The following is a 19,088-nucleotide window of genomic DNA, read 5'->3' as shown; positions in this document are numbered from 1 at the left end:
GAATGATTGAATTAAGGAAATTCCAATGGGAGTTTATTGATATCGGAGTGCTGATAAATGGCTTGCGATTCCAATAAAAATGGAAAGGAATGCAGATTATTAATTATTGAATAAGTTACATGAAAATTAGGGCTGTGGTCTTTGATTAAAAATATTTGCATATGTAGTTTTTTGGACAAATAGGTTAAGGCTTTGAGTCTTTGGTATAATTTTATGGGAGAAAAAGTTAATTTGTATATATTTCTAGTCACAACCTCTACCTAATTCTTATTACTTAACTTTTGTAAATAAGAAAAATTTAATAATAAATAGATCTTATTCTTTTCTAAAAATCCAACTGAACCTCCCCACTTGTATATCCCATATTTTGAGAGGGCATCTCCAAAGACAACTTTGCTTGATTTGCATAGGAAATTTTATTTCTTTGAGCTAAAACTAACTAAACTACGGAAGAGCACACATCATTTGCGCCAAACTAAAACTAATTAAAGTGGTAACCCCGAGGGGAAGTCGAAATATCCTTTTTCGACTCAACCCCTCCTCTCCTGCTGCTTGGCTATGACTTTCAGCTGCTTGTTGCGGTGCTTGAGTTTCTGCTGAAGTTGCCTTTTGAACTGCGTTTGCCTGCTGAGGATCTGCAGATCCTCGGGTGAGCAGCTGGCCAAGCGTTGCTTCTGCTCGGCTATAAGCTCCTTGGTCAACTGGATCTTGGTCTTGGACACACGGACGTACAGCATTTGGCGACGCCGCAGCTCCTGGCGGTGCAAAAATAAAGCGTAGGCGACGGATGCTTCCATGCTGGCGGCTTACTGGCGAATGAGTAACAGGTCGGCGGTTATCGTGGTTTTTAAAGGACCTCTCCGTCCAAGGACCTCTTTCTATGTGCATGCCTGGTCTTGTTTATCTTGCGTTTTTTGCCTGTCCTGTGGGTTTCCTGATTCTTCGCCGCCAATCCTTTGGGCCGCCGTTTTACCTGCGAACCGATTTACCGGGCTCTCTAATCGCCTTCCCACGCAGGTAACAGATGGTTTATCGGTCCAAGTTTTCTTTTCGCTTCTTGCTCGTGCTGGTACGTTAATGCACTTTAGGCCAAAATCCTTCGCATATGGCCAACAGGCAGCAGTGGGTTTCCTTGCGGGTCTGGGTCCTTCAGCAAAGTTAGGTAAACTTTTGCTCTTCGCCCCCCACGAAAAAAGAGGATTGGCGGTGGGTGGCACATGGACATGGACACATTTAGCAAACTTCTTGGTCATGCAGCTTCGCAGCGCATATTCAATGGAATTTTTGGGCCATCCATCTAAAGGACAGTGCAGCTTGGCTGGACTCACCGAGCGACAGGATGGCACGCACGTCGTGGACAGCATATGCATATGCATCAATAATTTTTGCCAGCATGCAACTGCACTAAGGGAAAATTATACTACGTATGGTGAATAAAATAAGTTTCTTTGAACTAACTTAAAAATCTGATGATCTGGAAAATATATAAACAAATTATAAAGATGCAAATGTTTCAATTCTTAATGAACTATATTTTTTAAAAAATGATTTTGTTTTCGAAGTTCTAATGAACTTTGATCCACATCTTTTGATTTTCTCCACAAAACCTTACAACTTTTTTGCTTTTTCGCTCTTTTTCTCCGTGTTGACCCGAAACCCGGAACCCAGAACCCGATCCGCACACGAACCCGTGTCTAATGCCACACCAACACTTTGAGGTTTATTAATTCGCATGAACTCCGTCCGGCTGCTCGACCCTGCACTCATTTTTCATGCTGTCCGGGCAACGAAAGCCACAATTAAAAATTGCTTATGAACGGAAATGGCAGACAAAAAAGGGAAAATAACTGCCTGCCGCTTAGAAGCTGGACCCAACTTTCAGTCTAAACCATAATCTGAGCCATGGGAAAGCACTCAAACTTTTCCGGGGGGGAAGGGGGCGGTGTGCGAAAAACTTAATTTCCTATTTCCTTTGCAGTTTCCGCTCACTGCCATATACCGTTCTCCATCCATCCATTTGGTGTAAACTGTGCGCATCATTATTTTGGAATTTTTGACACTTTTTTAGCTTGCTGGTGCTAAGCTACTTGTAAATCAACTCAAGCTCATGCGTCTTCCTCTATCCAGTGTCTTTTATATATTAGTGTATAAGTGTGTGAGTGTGTGTCACATTTCCGGCGGAAGTGAAAGCAGAAAACTTGGTTCGTTTTCCTCTTCGCTAAAAGGCATCAAGAAATGCAGCATCGTCGCCTCAGAGGAACAGAGACATTGACTGATGATGATGAGCACGATGATGTAAATGGGATTTTAGTGCCGCACATGACAATAGTAAACTTCTTTAGCAGCCGGAATCATAAGCTGTGATGTCTCTGTTCAGATCTGCTCTGTGCTCTTGTGACATGCAAGTAAATTGCCTTGCTAAATTTATTGCGCAATTACAAGGAAATCTAATGAACAAAGAAAAGGATGAGCCGGAAAGAAGATCCACTTAATTCCGGCTACGAAAAAGGAGAATTCGTTGCCTTGTGAGATTAAATATATAATAATTTTCCCAAGGGCGCAACTATTTTAATACAAAAAGGCTACTCGTATTGAGGCTAAGCTGCTCTAAAATATTTTAAACTTAAAAGTGGTGTTTAAAAATTAAAAACTCCTTAAAATCCGTCAGCTAAAATGTTTTCAGCTTCTAAGTAGTCTAAAGAATCTAACAAAGTTTCATAACCGAGTTAATCCATTCAAATCTTTTCTGGTTTTCAGTTCCCAAGGAAAAATAGGCCATTGCCCATTCTCCGTCCACAAAATGGCATTCCCTTATATCCTGGCACTGCTGCCCCTCATTTGCTCCGCCTCAGGGCTCAGTCTTCCGAACATGACCTCAACGGATGCAGTGGTTGCCGGTGGAGGCATTTTGCCAATCCTCATTGCAGGAAATCCCGGCAATCTGGGGAGCAGCAACATGAGTCTGGCAGGCGGCGTAGGATTGGCTGGCAGCAGTCCCGGCGGACAATCGGTACCGGATTCCGGAGGAGGCAACTCTGCGGGCGGCTCGCCGACGGGTGGCAGCAGCGGCACCGGCGGCGGTGGCAGCAACAGCGGCATTAGTGGCAACAACTCGGCCATGATCCAAGGGCAAAAGAGCAGCCAGTACGAGAAGTGTGCGGGTCCTGGAGATCCGGGTCCCTGCAAGCAGTACATTTACAAGTGGCGCTACGAGCCAACCACCAACGAGTGCACCAACTTCATTTGGGGCGGTTGTGAAGGTAATCCGCAGAACCGCTTCGGCACCGAGGCGGAGTGCCTGTTCCACTGCATCGGCGGACCACGTAAGGATTTTCTGACTTAATATCCATACAACCTTTAATTAGCTTGCATATTGATCCCATAACTGCAATCACATTGATATTTATAACGATTAATTGACCTCTTGCAGACACTCTGCCACCGTTCCTGCAATCCACCACCCGTGAGCCGAGCACCACGGAAAGTTCCATGCTCCTCGGCTTGCCGTACACCCAGAGTCCGGTCCAGTCGCCGGACGGAATGGGCGGGGCAGAGGGCGGTGATGGCACCACGCCCGTGCCCATCGAACAGCGCGGCCCCGAGCTGACTTTCGCGGAGACGGGCCAAGGCAAAACTTTCATTTTCGCCAAGAACAACACGTTCATCCAAATGGACGGCGACATCATACAGACATTTCAATTAAGGTGAGTGGAGTGCAGTCCACTGCAGGTGCAGCTGGGGCAACTGACCACCTGGCAGGTGGCAGCTTCAGGTCCTTTGCATGCCACTGCGCTGCAACGGTCGCGTCATTTGGCGGATTGTTGGCCTTTTGGCTGAAAAGTGGTTGATTCGCTTAACCCCAGAAAGCGCAGGGGATTATTTGTGAAAGCAATTCAGTTTTATCTGGGTTCTACAGATTAAAATCATTGGATTATTTTGGATTATTTTCTTTAAGTATGCAGTATTTATATAAATAAAGTATCCTGAAAATCACACAAATGCCATTCATGTTTCTGCTGTAAGTGCAGGCACTTCAAATACCAACTAAAATATCTCTAACCAATTTTCAAAATACAGGACAGTGAAATCCGACTTTTGAGTGGAAATGAAACCGAAAAATCAATCTGACAGCCAAAGTTATTAGGTCTATAAAATGCTTAAGCCCCTTTACGAAATACTTCCATACTTATGGGGTTAATGGTGAGTGCTGTGCAGCAGAGCAATTAGCCAAACTGACGTTGCCTTAACAGTTTCAAAATTGATTTTCTCTCAGCAATTTTCTTGGGGGACTGCAGCCTTATCGGCAGCTTACACAAAACAATCAAAAGGCAGGCGGAAAAGGCAAAAAAGTCAGAGAAACAAAAAAGCGTCCCAGCAACCAGGTCAAAAGTTAATTTTCTGCTCAATTGCCAGAACCTTTCGGCTCATGTTGTGACATCTAAATGGTCCAAAACGACTTCTGGCCCAGATCTTGGGGGTATTTAAATTTAAAATTCAATTTGGTTAGAAACATTTGACATTTGCATATTAAATTAAGAAAAAAAAATATTATTTAAATTCGTACTGTGTGCACATGCTGCACAAACATGTAGACAGTCAGGCAAATAAAATTAAACATAACTTTGCCAAATAGAACTTTTACTTGTTATCCTTGCTGCCGCTGGCCAGTAGCTCCTACTACGTACATACTTGGCCAACTTGGCAATTTGTGCAGTAGTTTTAATTGTAACTCATGTGGCTGCCGACAGCAGCAGCAGCACAAACAACAACAGCACCGGCAACAGCAGTCAAGAGCAAAGAACAAATAAATTTAAAACTCTGTCAGGCAAACACACATGTGCTTAAAAGTCCGGCCAACTTGGCTATTTTCTGGCAATACTCGGGTTTGTCTTGGAAATGCCTAATATTATAATTCGTTAAGCCAGAAAAAGATTTTCGGGACTAGTAATCAAGTGCGAAGGAGCTTTTTTCCGACGTTCTCTATACAAATGTTTGTTTTTCCAGCAGATATTCATTTAATTGCTAAATAGAACGAAAACATCAAATAAAAGGCTCACCAAGTTTCCAAATAGCTATATTATTAAATAATTTTATTATTTTATATAAATTATATATTGCAAGCACTTCAAATTAGCCAAATGAAGCCACTTTTGGAAGCCCACATCTGCAACTAAAATGCTAATGCACTAACCGCTCTACGTCTTTCTGTCTTTCCGTCTCTGCAGACTTTGCCGTGAGATTTCGTTTCAATTCCGCACCAGACTGCCGCACGGCCTGCTCGTCTATCACAACGTTAAGAATCCGGATCGCATTATTTTGGACCCCTATGCACTCTACGTGATTGTGGAGAAGGGCCAGCTGAAGGTGGTCCATGTCTTTGGCAAGCATTCAACGAGTGTCACTGTGGGCGAGAGTCTAAATCGAGATGAATGGCACAGTGTGATGGTGAGTGTGTACCACCTGTGTGTATATCCAAAATGGAAAACCGGGTCAAGTCTGGGCGAGAATCCTCAAAAGAAACCCGGTCGAAGCCCAGTAATCCTGCGGGGCTATCAGACATCCGGTGGATGTGATTCCACTGGAGAGTTTCTCAGCCACACCAGGGTAATGGGCAGGTCGGTTAACATCTGGCGTTTTGGCCAAACATTAGCAGGGCCATATGCGTTCAGCAAGCAATTAGCAAGATTGCAATGCGGAATGTGTGCTGCCGGTGCATGTGTGCAAAACGCTTTATCAAATTTTTATAACAAAGCGAGCTAGTTGATTTATGTGCGTTCAACTTTGTTAACTCACCTCGGACATGGGGCATTGGTCCGCTGCTTGCTGGTTGCATGTTGCATGTTGCTGCTGGGTTGTTGCATGATGCTGCTTCTATTGCTGCTGCTGCTGCTTTTCCACGCATGTAGCTAACCGCAATCCCTCAAGCATCGTCGGCATCATCATCATCAATAACAGGGGCAGAAACTAGTGAAAAACCAGTAGCAGCATGTTTTCATATTTAAAACAAGCAGATCCTCTACTAATCACATCCTCGTCGCATATGTTATAAAGTACACAAGAAAAAGTAGAAATTATAACCCGAATATTTTTAAAATTTTCTTGCATATTTTTCCATAACAGATTAGTGTTATCATTGAAAATAATTAGTAATCAACTCAGTTTGCATCTGGATTAAATATGCAAGTTTAACAAATTTTAAATATTATAAATTCGCATTTTAGATGCAATTTCGAAATTTTGTTCAATACTGCCATTCATTTTTTTCTTAGTGCACTCACACACATGCAAATGCATACACAGGCAGGCACTCATAAATAACACGAAAATTCCTAATGAATTTCAGCTGATCCCAGCTATGAGTTTGTGCGCGCAGCAGTTGCAATTCATTTTCGTAGATTTTTACCCATGCTGTTGCAGCAGCAGTAGCAGCAGCAACAAATAGCAACAAAAGCGGTAGCAACAACAATTTATCGCTTGCCGCTTGCAAAAACATGCAACTTCAACTCGGAGCCAAAACGCATAAATTCATAAATTTTTATCATTTGTCTGTGTGTAAATGCCACGCCCCCGAATGGCTGGCTAGCTGGCTGGCTGGCTGGTTTATTGGTTTTACGCTCCTAACCGATACCCAATGCTGTCTGTTTCGCACAGGTGCGCATCGATGTCCATGGCGCAAGATTAATTGCACGCGTCGACAATAGTCAGGAGGAGGTCTATCTGAAAGGACTGAATCACGAGTACAACTACGGCGTCTCCACGAATCTGCCATCGGTGGTCCTGGTCGGAGGTGAGTGCCCAAATCAATTGTTCCCGTTCCCGTTCCCATACCCGTTCCCGATCCCGATCCCGCACCATTGAAAATCCAGTCTAAAATCCACATCCACATCCAACGCACGCCAACGATGCGCCACAATCAATCATATTAAAGGCAACGCCTGAATGTATGCAATGATTTTCGTACGCGAAATTCGCACATAAACCATCGCATCAACGTGGAACATAGAAAGTTTAGTTTGGGTTTATATATATATACATATATATATAGATGTGGGATAGAATCGCATACAAGAGAGTCGGCGAAAATCGAAAAATGTGCAAATTGAAAATCGAATTTTCAGTTTAGCGGTGACGACGCACACACTCATGCAATACACGGAAAAATCAAAAACTTAAATTTGTATTCAACAATACCACGAAGTTTGAACAGATTAGAACGCTTAGAAAAGCGTTCACATGATTTTAAAGTGTACTTTCTCGTTCATCTTCTATTTTATACCATTTACACACTTTACTAAAAGGTAATAAAATTCACGAATTTAAATCTTTTCTGCTAGTGAATGAGCGCAAAAAGTCGTGTTACTGAATCTATAAATTCGACTTCCTCATTTCCCATTCAATTGTAAGTGTTCGTATGTATGACTTTGAAAGCTGCTTTTGTGCGTTTTTGAAAAATTTAATTATTTCACCAAAGGCATCGAAACTGGGTTTCCATAGCAGGTCGACGAAATGGGCCATTGATTGCACTGTGATGATGTTGGTCTACTTTTTCACAGTCAGCTCCCGCTGAGTGTGTTATTGGATCGCATGGAGCTAGCGCATTTAGAATGTAAAAGTGCATAATTTTATGAACGTTAGCAGAAATGAGTTCGTTGTGGTTGGATTTTAAAGAAAAACCAGGAAATGTGAAAATGAAATGGAAAGCACTATATGAATTTTACACTTACTCGAATAGGCAACAACTTTTTTTTCAATTTAATAAACGGACTAGATAAAAGCAATTAATTATACATATATAAATGGGTTGATGTTGTCCTTGAAAATGTAACGACTTACACCGAAAATATAAAATAATAATCTTTCTAAAATGAGCAAAACTCTTTTTTCATAGAACCTCTAATGCCTTTGGCTGTTTGTATTTTTTTATCCGGTACTTTGCCAATCCGAAAACTGAGTGGAGACAACTTTTTTAATTAAGCAATATTTAAATCTGTGGCAGCAGCAGCAGTAGCAGCGAACAAAAATCCCATCAAAACTTTCAACTGTAAACAACGAAATTATGTTATGGCCGTCCGACATGCTCACTCCGCCCACCAAAAAGAGCCCCTTGCCCAAACAGATATAGCCAAAATCCATATCCAAATATCCAGCATGTTAATTAATATGTGGCCAGTGGCCACCCAGCCAAGACCAAACAACTGACCAATGCTCCGCATCTCACATCTCACAACTCCCCGTTGTCCCATTTCGCAGGCCTTTCGTCGGAGGAGAAGCTGCACGGCGTGAAATACATTACTGAGTCCTTTGTGGGCTGCATCCGCAATGTGGTCCTGAGCTCCGGCAAGGCCGCCTCCGACCTACTGCCCATCGCCCCCCTGGTGGCCACCAAGCACGAGAACGTCAACGAGGGATGCTCGGACATGTGCGAATCCCGGCACAACCTCTGCTTCGTGGGATCTCGCTGCATCAACCACTACGGAGGAATCTCCTGCGACTGCTTTGGCACCCACTACGAGGGCGAGCACTGCGACATATACAGTGAGTACTTGTGCCAGAAAATATCAAAAAAAATTCCACTTTTACTCAAAATGTAGAAGCATTATATATACAAAGGAAAATATATATCAGTAAAATATAAGTCAGTTTCTAATCAGTAATATATATAAATATAGAATATATAAACACACTCATCTATTTCCTTTATTAGCTGTTGAGAATAGGTTAATTAAACAACGCGCTAAACACTATAAAACCAAATGATGTTCAACTATGTACATATTTCATTTCAAGTATCTAACTGACACTCTCTGCTTTTTTTGCGAGTGTCATTCACATCCATCCAACTCTGTCTAAATCCCAATATATCTCTGTATCCGGACATGACCCTAGGGGCGCCATTTTGTTTTAATTATAAACTATGTTTGTTTGGCAGTGGTTAGCCACTAGCACTGCCCCATCCCCTTCGCCTTTCCCCCATTTTGGTCGCTACAGTTTTAAACACGCTAATGACCTGACCATAAATTATGCAAAATAGTGTTTGACTTTTTGACTGCCGGCCAGCTTGGGCCGCACCAGCGCAAAATGTGCGCAAAATTAGTTTGTTAAGCTCGATATATGTATATGCATGCCCCCCACACCCTTCAGCAACATCCGACATTTAGTTAATGACATAAAGCCAATTCCATGCCGCCATAATCTCAATTAAGTCACGCGAGGCCATTATATAGGCAAGCCTATTAAAAATTGAGCAGCTCGTTTATGTTTTCTGACATTGCACAATTTTCCCGGCACTTTTCAAGCACTAGCTTTTCATTCCAACACGAAAATGGAATTTTGCTATTTGGGCTCCCATGGAAAATGGATTTACACTTACTTTGCGCGGTTAAATGTTTTCGTATAACTTACACTTACTTAAGACGATTTAGTTCGTTGGTTCAACTAGAAATTTCCCTTTCTTATTTTTTGCCAAAAACGTGATATTTTTAATCGGCTTTTTCGCCATAAATTAGCCAAACTTAGCCGCACAGCTAAAATAAATACTGTTTTGTGCTGCTAATTAACATAGCCAACTATGGGTATCCCTACCTTTTCGATATTTGAAAAAAAAAATTGGACAAATTTTTGCATTATCGATAAGGGGTACCATCATCAAAATTTGCGAAAAATGGCCAAAAATTAGCATTTCAATGTATGTACATGGGTCGATAGGGAATTTTGTTACGAATTCAACGAGGTATGGCATTCCACTTTTGGACAACTATTTTCACTACTATCGAAAAAAAACGGATTATTTTTTTATCAAAAAATCGAAAAAAATATTTTTTGTAAAAAATCGGGTATTTTTAATCGAAGTTTTTTCCATAACTTGGCCAAAAATGGCCGCACAGCTAAAATAAAGACGGTTTTGTGCTGCTAATTAACATAGCCAACTATGTCTATCCCTACTTTTTCGATATTTGAAAAAAAAAATTTGTCAAATTTTTGCATTTTCGATAAGGGGTACGTACCATCATCAAAATTTACGAAAAATTGCCAAAAAGTAGCATTTCAATGTATGTACATGGATCGATAGGGAATTTTGTTACGAATTCAATGAGGTATGGCATTCCACATTTAGACAACTATTTTTAGAGGTATCGAAAAAAAACGGATTATTTTTTATAAAAAAATCGAAAAACAAAATGTTGTAAAAAAATCCGATATTTTCAATAGGGGTTTTTGCCATAATTTGGACAAAAATGGCCGCACAGCTAAAATAAAAACAGGTTTTTGCTGCTAATAAACGTATCTAACTATGTCTATCCCTACTTTTTCGATATTCGAAAAAAAAAATTTGACAAATTTTTGCATTTTCGATAAGGGGTACCATCATCAAAATTTACGAAAAATTGCCAAAAAGTAGCATTTCAATGTATGTACATGGATCGATAGGGAATTTTGTTACGAATTTAACGAGGTATGGCATTCCAGTTTTGGACAATTATTTTCACTGCTATCGAAAAAAAACGGTTTATTTTTTATCAAAAAATCGAAAAAAAAAAATGTTTTAAAAAATCCGATATTTTCAATCGGGGTTTTTGCCATAATTTGGCCAAAAATCAAGTTACCTAACTAAACTAAAGCCAAGTTAGGGCATCTCAACATGCATTCTTCAGTATTGGCCACCATTGCATTTCAAATGTTTGCTAAAAATTTGCATGCAAATGATGACCAACACATGCCAGCGATGGAAAAAGAAAAAAAAAATCCAAAATAAAATCCTGACTTCGCGGGTGGCAGTGGAATTAAGCGGAGTCCAGTCCGTGGTATATGTATGTGTTTTTTTTTTTTGTGAAAAGTGAGGTGGCGTATTGATGCAACGGACAGCTGCAAATTGCAAAATGAACAAAAAAAAAAGGGAAAAACGCTAACGGTTGGCCGTTGCGTTGGCCATTTTGGAAAATTCAACGTGCCCTCTATCTGGGTATTTCCCTCTCTATCTGTCTAAATGGCGTCTGTCAAGGACATCGAGCGACCGCCGTGACGTGCGAGTTTGTCAAGCATTTACAGCGCCTGCCGCTGCTGCTGCTGCTGCTGCTGCTGCCGTTGCAACTGATCACAATTACGTAACGAGCGCCGGCAAGTGCAAGCAAATTACACAGATGTACCTCACACACACCAGCACACCCACCCACTGGACCACCACCCACCGCTCAACGCCCACCGCCCGCTGGTTTGCCGGTTGCATGTTGAACTGCTCCTGGAACGGAAACAGTGTCAGGCCATTAAAAGCTCGCACATATCGCACGGTGCAGCTGTATGGCAGTGAGAAAAAAGTTACTAAGTCTAAACTCCTTAATAATACTGCTACAATGTATTGTTTATGAGAGTTTTTTTTTATAAGCAGAACATTTTGTATCCAAATCTTATTTGTAGCACTTTTTATCACTTCGTTTCCTATTGGAGAGTAGTGAAACAGGGATTTCTCGCTATTGATAATCGAGTCCCACTCTTTGCGCTCAGTGCACGCAAAATGGTGAAAATTCCAATTCGTACAGGGTATAAGGGAAACGGGACACAATCAAACGCAGACGCTTTTGTAATGCAATAACTAAAATGACAACTGCCAGTACAAGGACACGAGCCTGTTCATGTGGATTTCACCCTGAACCCAGACAGTAAAGCCCGGAAAAGCCCCTCTTTACACTCATTCCGATTTTTGCAATTTTCCATGCTAAAAGTGTCAACGAAATGCGCTCAGTTGGGGAAATCATTAGCCCCCGAAAAAGCAGGCATCAACATTTCTGAAAGAGACTACAAGATTTTTCGCCTTCTTCCGGCATAAGCGAATTGAAATGCTAGCAAACAGGACAGATTGAGGGTGGGCCATGGCAGCATGTCCTGCCATGTCCTGCCATGTCCTGTGATATGATGACTCCGAGCTTAGTTCATCTCTCCACTTTGGTCGACAGTTGTCAGCTCAACTGGCATTCATCATGCAGCTGGCAGAGATGCATTTTTCTGGCCCATTTTGAGCCAGAATTGTTGGGAAGGCACATATTAGGAAATAGTTTTAAATTGGGTGAGTTGCGATACAACAGCTCGGTTGAGCTTTAGGAATTCATTTTAAATTAACAATATTTTCAAAAATTGAATAAGACACTTGAGTAAATGTTTCCATATAGAGAGACGCGTTCAAATTAAATTTGTAAACTTTAATTTATTTTTAAACGTGTTAATATCGTGGCTAGTTCTCCTCCACGGCACACAAACAAATGAGTGCATTGTGGTCTCATTTGCCCAAAAAAGAATGTCACACCTTTAATTAGTGACATGGCTTTAATAAATAAGTTATTCGTATATCGCATTACTAAAAATCAACAAAGCCGTGTTATTCCAACATTACAATTGTATTATTTTCATAGCAGACTTAGAATAAGGGATTATATTCAGCTATATTAAATAGATTTAAAAGTTCAAATGAAATATCCGCCAGATTTGTTTGAACCAACTTAGCTGGCTGTTTGTTAATAAGTCACACTCGATAAACCCAAGCAATTTGCTGTCTGTGTTTTAGTTTGCTTAACCCAAACACAAACACATCGCCACAAATTGCTAAGTCCACAAATTTGCAAGTTAATCTTGAGCGAAAATCACCAATACAGTGTACAGTAAACCCTCTTGAAGCAGCATGAATAACAGTGGCTTCTCGGAGTTTTTTGTAAAAACTCCAACCAGTCGATCTATTCATTTGCGTGCCCAAAAGGTGGCCAAGGAACTGGTGCTGCAAAATAAGGAAGTGCGAGCAAAGATATTGAATAAAGTGCCTACCTATGCGCAGTTTCGAAAGATAATGAAATCTGCTGGCAAAGTGAGCGATCTAAATCCGATCACTTATAAAAGCATGATTGAAGTACGACAATCGCAGATCGACCATAGACGTCTCAAGAGTATCAAATCGACGGGTGATTCGCTGGGCTATCATGCTCGTCTTCTCAATCGCAGCCAGTTGGCCAGCGAGTTTACCCAAAAACAGGCGATTTTTCGACAAAATCTGGGACTCCTTGGACGGATCAGCAAGACCAATCGACTGAAGGGGGGCGTGGATAGCTTTAATCGCAATTTTCCCGCCCTTCAGTCGAATCGGAACAAGATCCGTGAGTTGGCAGACCGTCTGAGCCAGGAGAACAGGCAGCTCGGTTGCCGCCTCTCGCAAGTGAAATCCAAGGTGGATTCACACAATCCTTGGGTGACACCCGTCAAGCCCCTCGAGCAAAAGGCCTCCGATGAAACGGTCAGCGTATTCTTGCCCTATATGCCATCGCCCCGCTTGGGCAAACGTAGTGCCCACATCCTACTTCGACCCATTATATACTTCGATATGGCGGTGCGTGAGAATAATCAGTTCCTGGGCAGATTACTCCTGCAACTCTACACCGAACTGAGTCCGGAAGTGGTGCTGCAATTTGTGCGTATGGCCACCCACAACGATGTTGGTTGCCATCGTTTCGTGCGAATATTTTCCAATCTCTGGATGGAGGGCGAACTTGTGCCGGATGGTGATGATCCCTTGCGCAATCACCACAGCGTTAAGTACTCCTTTCTGGATCCCAGCAAGATGACCGGTGTGATATCATATCCATGGGACTATCGTCGTCACTTTCCCCAAGGACTCCTCAGCTATACCATCAGCTTCAAGCCATCGGTGATTCCGTGGCAGCGGGTCATCTTTGGACGGGTTTGCGGTGGCCTGCGAGTGCTGCAAAATTGCCACGAATTTGGCACCAAAAATGGCAAGACCAAGAAAACCGTGATAGTCACGCGGTGTGGCCTGCTCTAATGGGAAGCCATACATCGTGCGCCTCATTATGCAACTGCATTAACATAAGTCCAACGAACGGGTTGCACTCGAAAGTAACCAAATTGTAGCACACCTTGGTGGTCCAATGCAGCAGATTGTTTTTTTTTTCCCAGCAAAATGCAAATAAAATTATGAAGTAAACTGGTTTTGGCGTTGGTTCTAGTGCACTGCAAAAAATATTGGGAATATAGGAATGGTTAGTTAAGGTTTCATCTTTAAATGAGGAATAAATTTCAAGGCTAAAACTAAAATCATACATTTAAGTTAATCACAAGCTAAATTGATCAGTATAGCATTTAAACAAAGCCTTTTTAAATATGTAGCTCTTTAAACACATAAGTGTATTCACTAGATTTTGTTAATTTAGATACAAAATCTTCTCTCAGTGTAGTGGTATGTGGGCTTGCATAGGCTGTGTTGCGTTATCGGCTGGGCGTGGCCCACGTGTGTCGTGTCAGATAAGCGGCCAAAACGCGGCTGCTGTCACGGCACCATCCACACTACCCACTCCACCCACACCACCCACACACCCACTTCACCCACTCCAACTATGGTGGCCAACCACTATCCACTGCACCACCAGCGGCCACAAAAAAATGCGCGAAAATGGCGCGTTACACGATTTGCACATTTGGTCCACGGACAGGACAAGTGGCCAGGATCTGGACCAAGAGTGGGAAAAACAGGAACATCAGGCGAATGCCTAAAGGCGGCCATAGAGCAAACAATATAATCTGCGTGTTTCGTTTTTCTCTGCATTTTCTTTTTGTGTGCAGCGCACAGATAATGTACAAGTGGCCAGGGAGTAAAAAAAAAGGAAAGAACCTTTAAAGTTTAAAATACTTTGGTGGATAATTCGCATTCCGAAATATATATACAAAAATCCAAATACGCCAAACAAATTGTTTCGCATAGAAAAAGTTAACAGGTGTTTTATGCGAATGACTTTTTCTGGCTATTTTTATGAGTATCCGGTTACAGTTTGCAGTTGCAATTCTCGATGATGAAAAACAAAAGCAAATTAAGTTTCGTTTTTTATAAGCTAGCTTTAATATTTTACATTATTTTTGTTGAAGAGCGTCCTTGAAAAATTAAAATTCCAGTAATTGGCACGCTTAAATCATAAAACCAATTTATATCATTAAATATATAAATATTTCAGCGTTCTTTAGGAATACAATTGCATTATTTATTCAATAACCGCAATAATTTTTTTCTCAGCGGCTACCATAATCACATTACGTGGTGCCAGCTACGTATCCTACAGGATATACGACTGGAAGGATCGAGTGCACTCCTCCACCAGGCGCATAAGTCTGATGTTCCGTACGAACTTCGACGATTCTGCACTATTCTACGCCAGTGGTGAATCACTGAAGCATCAGTATATAGCGGCATCCATTAAGAATCAGTCGGTTCACGTGGAAATGGACTTTGGTGACAATGTGATGAGTACCGTACTCACCGACGACTTGACCCGCGGCTATTGGCACAATTTGACCATACTGCATGAGCAGCGAACGGTCAGCATTATCCTGGATCAACAGCAAAAGGTCCTGGAGCTGCCGGCCACGGCCAGTGGGAATATGCTCTTCGATCCGGAGATATATTTCGGCGGTGGACCGGAGTTGCACAAGAAGAAGGGCCTGGCCTCCCATAACAATTTTGTGGGCAGCCTGAAGTATGTCTACTACAATGACATCTCCATTCTGTACGAACTGCAACGGGGAAATCCCAAGGTGCACTATCACGGTGAGTGGCGAGCAATTTAATATCGAGTGTATAGCGATTTGCTTTCGACATATTTGGCATACTCACTTACGTACCCAATGTACTATCTCGTTTACTGGGTCAGGCGTGCTGGAGGCGGAGTTTGTCGAGAACGAAGTGAATGTCATACCCATCACCTATCCCTTTGCGACATCACACATTTGGTGGCCCATAAATCTCGCCGAGGAATTTAATATTAAATTCGATTTCCGCAGCAGTCGGCCGGGCGCGGTGCTGGCCTACAGTGACGTAACGACCAGTGCCGGAAATGGCTTTTGGGAGGTAAGTGTGAGCATTCAAGCAATCACCGAAGCATTGTGCACCGAAAGAAATGGGTGCAGATTTATCTGAAGAACATAGAAGCCTAAAACAATGTTTAAGGAGCTTTTACAGAATTTTCTTGAGATTTTTTAACATACTAACTAGCCGTTTAAATTTCATTTGTATAAAAAGTATAATTTCTCTTAGTGCACATACACATAATTTCTCTTAGTGCACATACACATACGTTCATTCCTTGAGCTTTTGAGCCACACACACACATACACACTCATTACACACAGCCACAGGCACGCACACACAGACAACAGCCGGACGCTTGCAGTGAGAGACGTGCTGCTTAAGACGACTTAGCAGAGCGAATGAGCCGTCGACTGAGAGAATGAAATGCAAATCAAATGTGCATGTGGTTGTGCCGACTGCTAGTGTGTGCGTGTGTGTATGTGTGCTTCTGCAACTTGCATTGCGATGGCTTGCGTGCCAGCCCAAAAACACCCGCATACACACCCGCACACACATCCGCATTTGGCAGGATTCGCAGGCATGCCTGCATATGTGTGCATGCAGTGTAGCATACATTGTGGAGCTATGGAAAATGTACCCAAAAATACAGACTGCCATTGGGGAAATGCGGAAAATGCAATTAAATTTAAGCGGTGCTGAGTGAAACTCGACTCCGGCTAATGCAATGAAAAGTCAAATGAGCTTACTGTTTTGTAATTGTTTGGCATTATTCATTCGTCGGTAGCCCAAAGCGATTGTGTGCATCTTCTGCAGGGACAGTAGATCTTAAATATCTTTCATATGCTCAGACGATAAGCTTTTTGTCTCATCTAGACTAGCTTAACGTATAGATATAAAAATGCAGGCAAACGTTAAGAATAATTACTCTATAATTTTTATGATTGAATAAAAACATTGAAGAAGAATCTCGTAACAACGATATTAACCACAATGGCCCTACAAATATTTCATTTATCTTTTCTGTAACATTTCGAGGCCGGCCATTTATTTGAAATAACAATTTTTATAGATTTATGTCAGGAGCGTCGTATAACAATTGAAAGCAAGTTAAATGCGTCCATGAAATACCAATTTATAACCAGACAAGCAGAGAGAAAGAGATATTGGGCCAAACATATTGAGGTCCGGCATAAAAGTGCGTTGTAATCGATCACAAAAACAATTCAACAGTTTAATGCTGCCACTGGGGCAACAATGCTGCCCCCAAAATCCCAACTTAATCCCACACACTGTCCTTCCCTTTGAGTGGATGTTTATATGGATGTCAGAGGCATTTATCTGCATTTAAGCAAACAAACAAATAAACCTTGTCTTGGCCTGTCCAAGAAGAACGTTTATTTGGTTACTTGGCTATTTGGGCAATGTTCGTATAGCATTTTATCGTACGTAAAGAGAATATGCATGTGTTCCGGCCGTATTTATTTGCATTTTATTGTTGATTTTGTTCCTTTTGATTGCAAGTCGCATCATCCCCCATCAAAAATAAACCCACAATGTCACTGCAGAGACTCTGACTTATTGGCATTGCAATAAAATTTATGTTGTTGTAATGCCAATGAATATTTATGCTGCAGGCCATTCAATTTTGCATCGACTGACTCTACGGCTTATTTGCCATTTGACGATTTATGCGCACCCAAATTAATACTAAATTGATTGTGTCAGGTTTAATAATATAGCCCTATTTATACTTTTTATTTCGCGAATTATTCAAATGCTGCCTGTCAACTTGCTAGTGCACACAGCTCGAGTAAAAATATTAGGTCTATGAATTAAAATGGTATTTTGTGGGTTTTTTAAGTATGCCACAATGTGTACTGATGGCCTTATATACTCGTACGCAATTTTCCGAAGTTAATACTTATTTATTATAGAATTTAATAAGTTTTGACGGCTATCTGATGCATTTTCGCACTTAAAGCTATTATGCTGCCCGCAGCTTTATAGTTTGACAATATGTTATCTGCATATGTGCAGCTCGAAAAACGCATCAGTTACGAGTTTTTATTTATTAACTATTTACCCCGGCGTAGGCCACAAAATTGCCACCTGCGTGTTGCGTATGAAGCTCAACAAACTAATAAATTGCCAACAGTATTTTCGACCCCTCTGTCACTCATTCGATTCGAGTATCAAAAAAAAAAAAAACCAAAACCCAAATAGAATCCTTTCATACAGGAGACCAAACAAGTGCATGCTACATGGAATGTCATGTCACATGCGGCATTGGATGGTTTGGTTTTAAGGGAGGGGGTGTGACATAAAAACTATGCGCCCGCACAAATCGCGAATCACAAATCAAAAATCGAATTTATTGACAGCGCGCAAATGGGCGAAATTGGCAAACAAAACAACAAAAATCACGATGGCAACGTAGGAATAAAAATCATTTGAAATATTGTCACAGAGTGCGACGAATGTGTTTGCCTTTAAACATAACGCTCTGACAAAAATCTAATGAAATATGCAATAAAATTTGAGTGTTTGCCATTTTGCATAAGCGGCGCAAAAGCGCAAAACACAATGAGCATAGATAAATACGGACTATACACACCATACACACTATGCACACACACCATGCACACATACTCACCAGCTTGTTGGTACTTTTATTTATAGGGACATGTACAAATTGCAACTGTGCTGAGCTGCGTTGCATCATCGGCGGCACCAACAAGTTCATGAAATTTCAATAAATATTTTTTGCCATTTCATAAAATAATAGACTGCAGTTAGCAAACGGGGAAAATATTTATATGTGCACATATACGGCTATCAAATTAGTAGGATTATGGCAAACCGTTTTGTAGATAGATAAATAGCTTATGGCAAGGTTATCTGCGCGATTTGTTTGTCCATAAAATTTGTAAATTTTCTGCGCTAATCTGGCTGACCTTTAAACTCCATTGGCGTTTCGTTTATCAGCAATCAGATAGTAGGTGAATAGCAGGGGTATCTAATTAGAATGTAAAGGTTTGGAACTAGTTCCTAAAAACAGCATCCTAGCCAAGCTCACATTCATGCGATGGCAGTAGTAATTATTGCTGCATGCGACACCAAGAAAAGCGCAATTTGGTTACTATGGTCAAGCGAATGATAAAGAGCCGTGTATAAATACCATTCCGAATCCGCTACAAAATCCCCCTTCCATTTCTGCAAATTAATGGGCTGCAATTTC

At 41.4% G+C, this 19,088-nt stretch overlaps 3 protein-coding genes and 1 long non-coding RNA gene across 10 annotated transcripts in view; 2 read left to right on the top strand and 2 right to left on the bottom strand.

Annotated features, from left to right (window-relative positions):
- The window catches only part of LOC120450125 (contactin-associated protein-like 2), a 61,069-nt gene that overhangs the window by 8,834 nt on the left and 33,147 nt on the right, over window positions 1-19,088 (top strand). For all 6 annotated transcript variants that reach the window (XM_039632949.1, XM_039632946.2, XM_039632951.2 and 3 more), the window contains exons 2-8: window positions 2,758-3,323; window positions 3,431-3,704; window positions 5,226-5,445; window positions 6,652-6,787; window positions 8,251-8,535; window positions 15,059-15,589; window positions 15,693-15,889. In XM_039632949.1, coding sequence (XP_039488883.1) covers window positions 2,801-3,323; window positions 3,431-3,704; window positions 5,226-5,445; window positions 6,652-6,787; window positions 8,251-8,535; window positions 15,059-15,589; window positions 15,693-15,889 — 2,166 coding nt within the window. In that variant the 5' untranslated portion in view covers window positions 2,758-2,800. The remainder of the gene's footprint in view (window positions 1-2,757; window positions 3,324-3,430; window positions 3,705-5,225; window positions 5,446-6,651; window positions 6,788-8,250; window positions 8,536-15,058; window positions 15,590-15,692; window positions 15,890-19,088) is intronic.
- LOC120450131 lies at window positions 339-869 on the bottom strand. Its single transcript, XM_039632957.2, has one exon. The coding sequence runs from the start codon at window positions 795-797 to the stop codon at window positions 531-533; it is 267 nt and encodes an 88-aa protein (XP_039488891.1). The 5' UTR covers window positions 798-869; the 3' UTR covers window positions 339-530.
- Window positions 5,461-9,516, bottom strand: LOC120450132. Of its 2 annotated transcripts, none has more exons than XR_005616253.1 (3): window positions 9,409-9,516; window positions 5,794-5,964; window positions 5,461-5,728 (listed from the first exon to the last, which is right to left on the bottom strand). It is a non-coding gene; the product is annotated as an uncharacterized LOC120450132 (long non-coding RNA). The 2 variants fall into 2 exon arrangements; XR_005616252.1 differs by having other exon boundaries at window positions 5,461-5,704.
- On the top strand, window positions 12,487-13,978 carry LOC120450129. Its single transcript, XM_039632955.2, has one exon. The coding sequence runs from the start codon at window positions 12,668-12,670 to the stop codon at window positions 13,814-13,816; it is 1,149 nt and encodes a 382-aa protein (XP_039488889.1). The 5' UTR covers window positions 12,487-12,667; the 3' UTR covers window positions 13,817-13,978.

Source organism: Drosophila santomea, chromosome 3L (genome assembly GCF_016746245.2).
Source record: "Drosophila santomea strain STO CAGO 1482 chromosome 3L, Prin_Dsan_1.1, whole genome shotgun sequence".
In the NCBI taxonomy this organism is placed as follows: domain Eukaryota; kingdom Metazoa; phylum Arthropoda; class Insecta; order Diptera; family Drosophilidae; genus Drosophila; species Drosophila santomea.
This window is presented reverse-complemented; position numbering and strand designations above follow the sequence as displayed.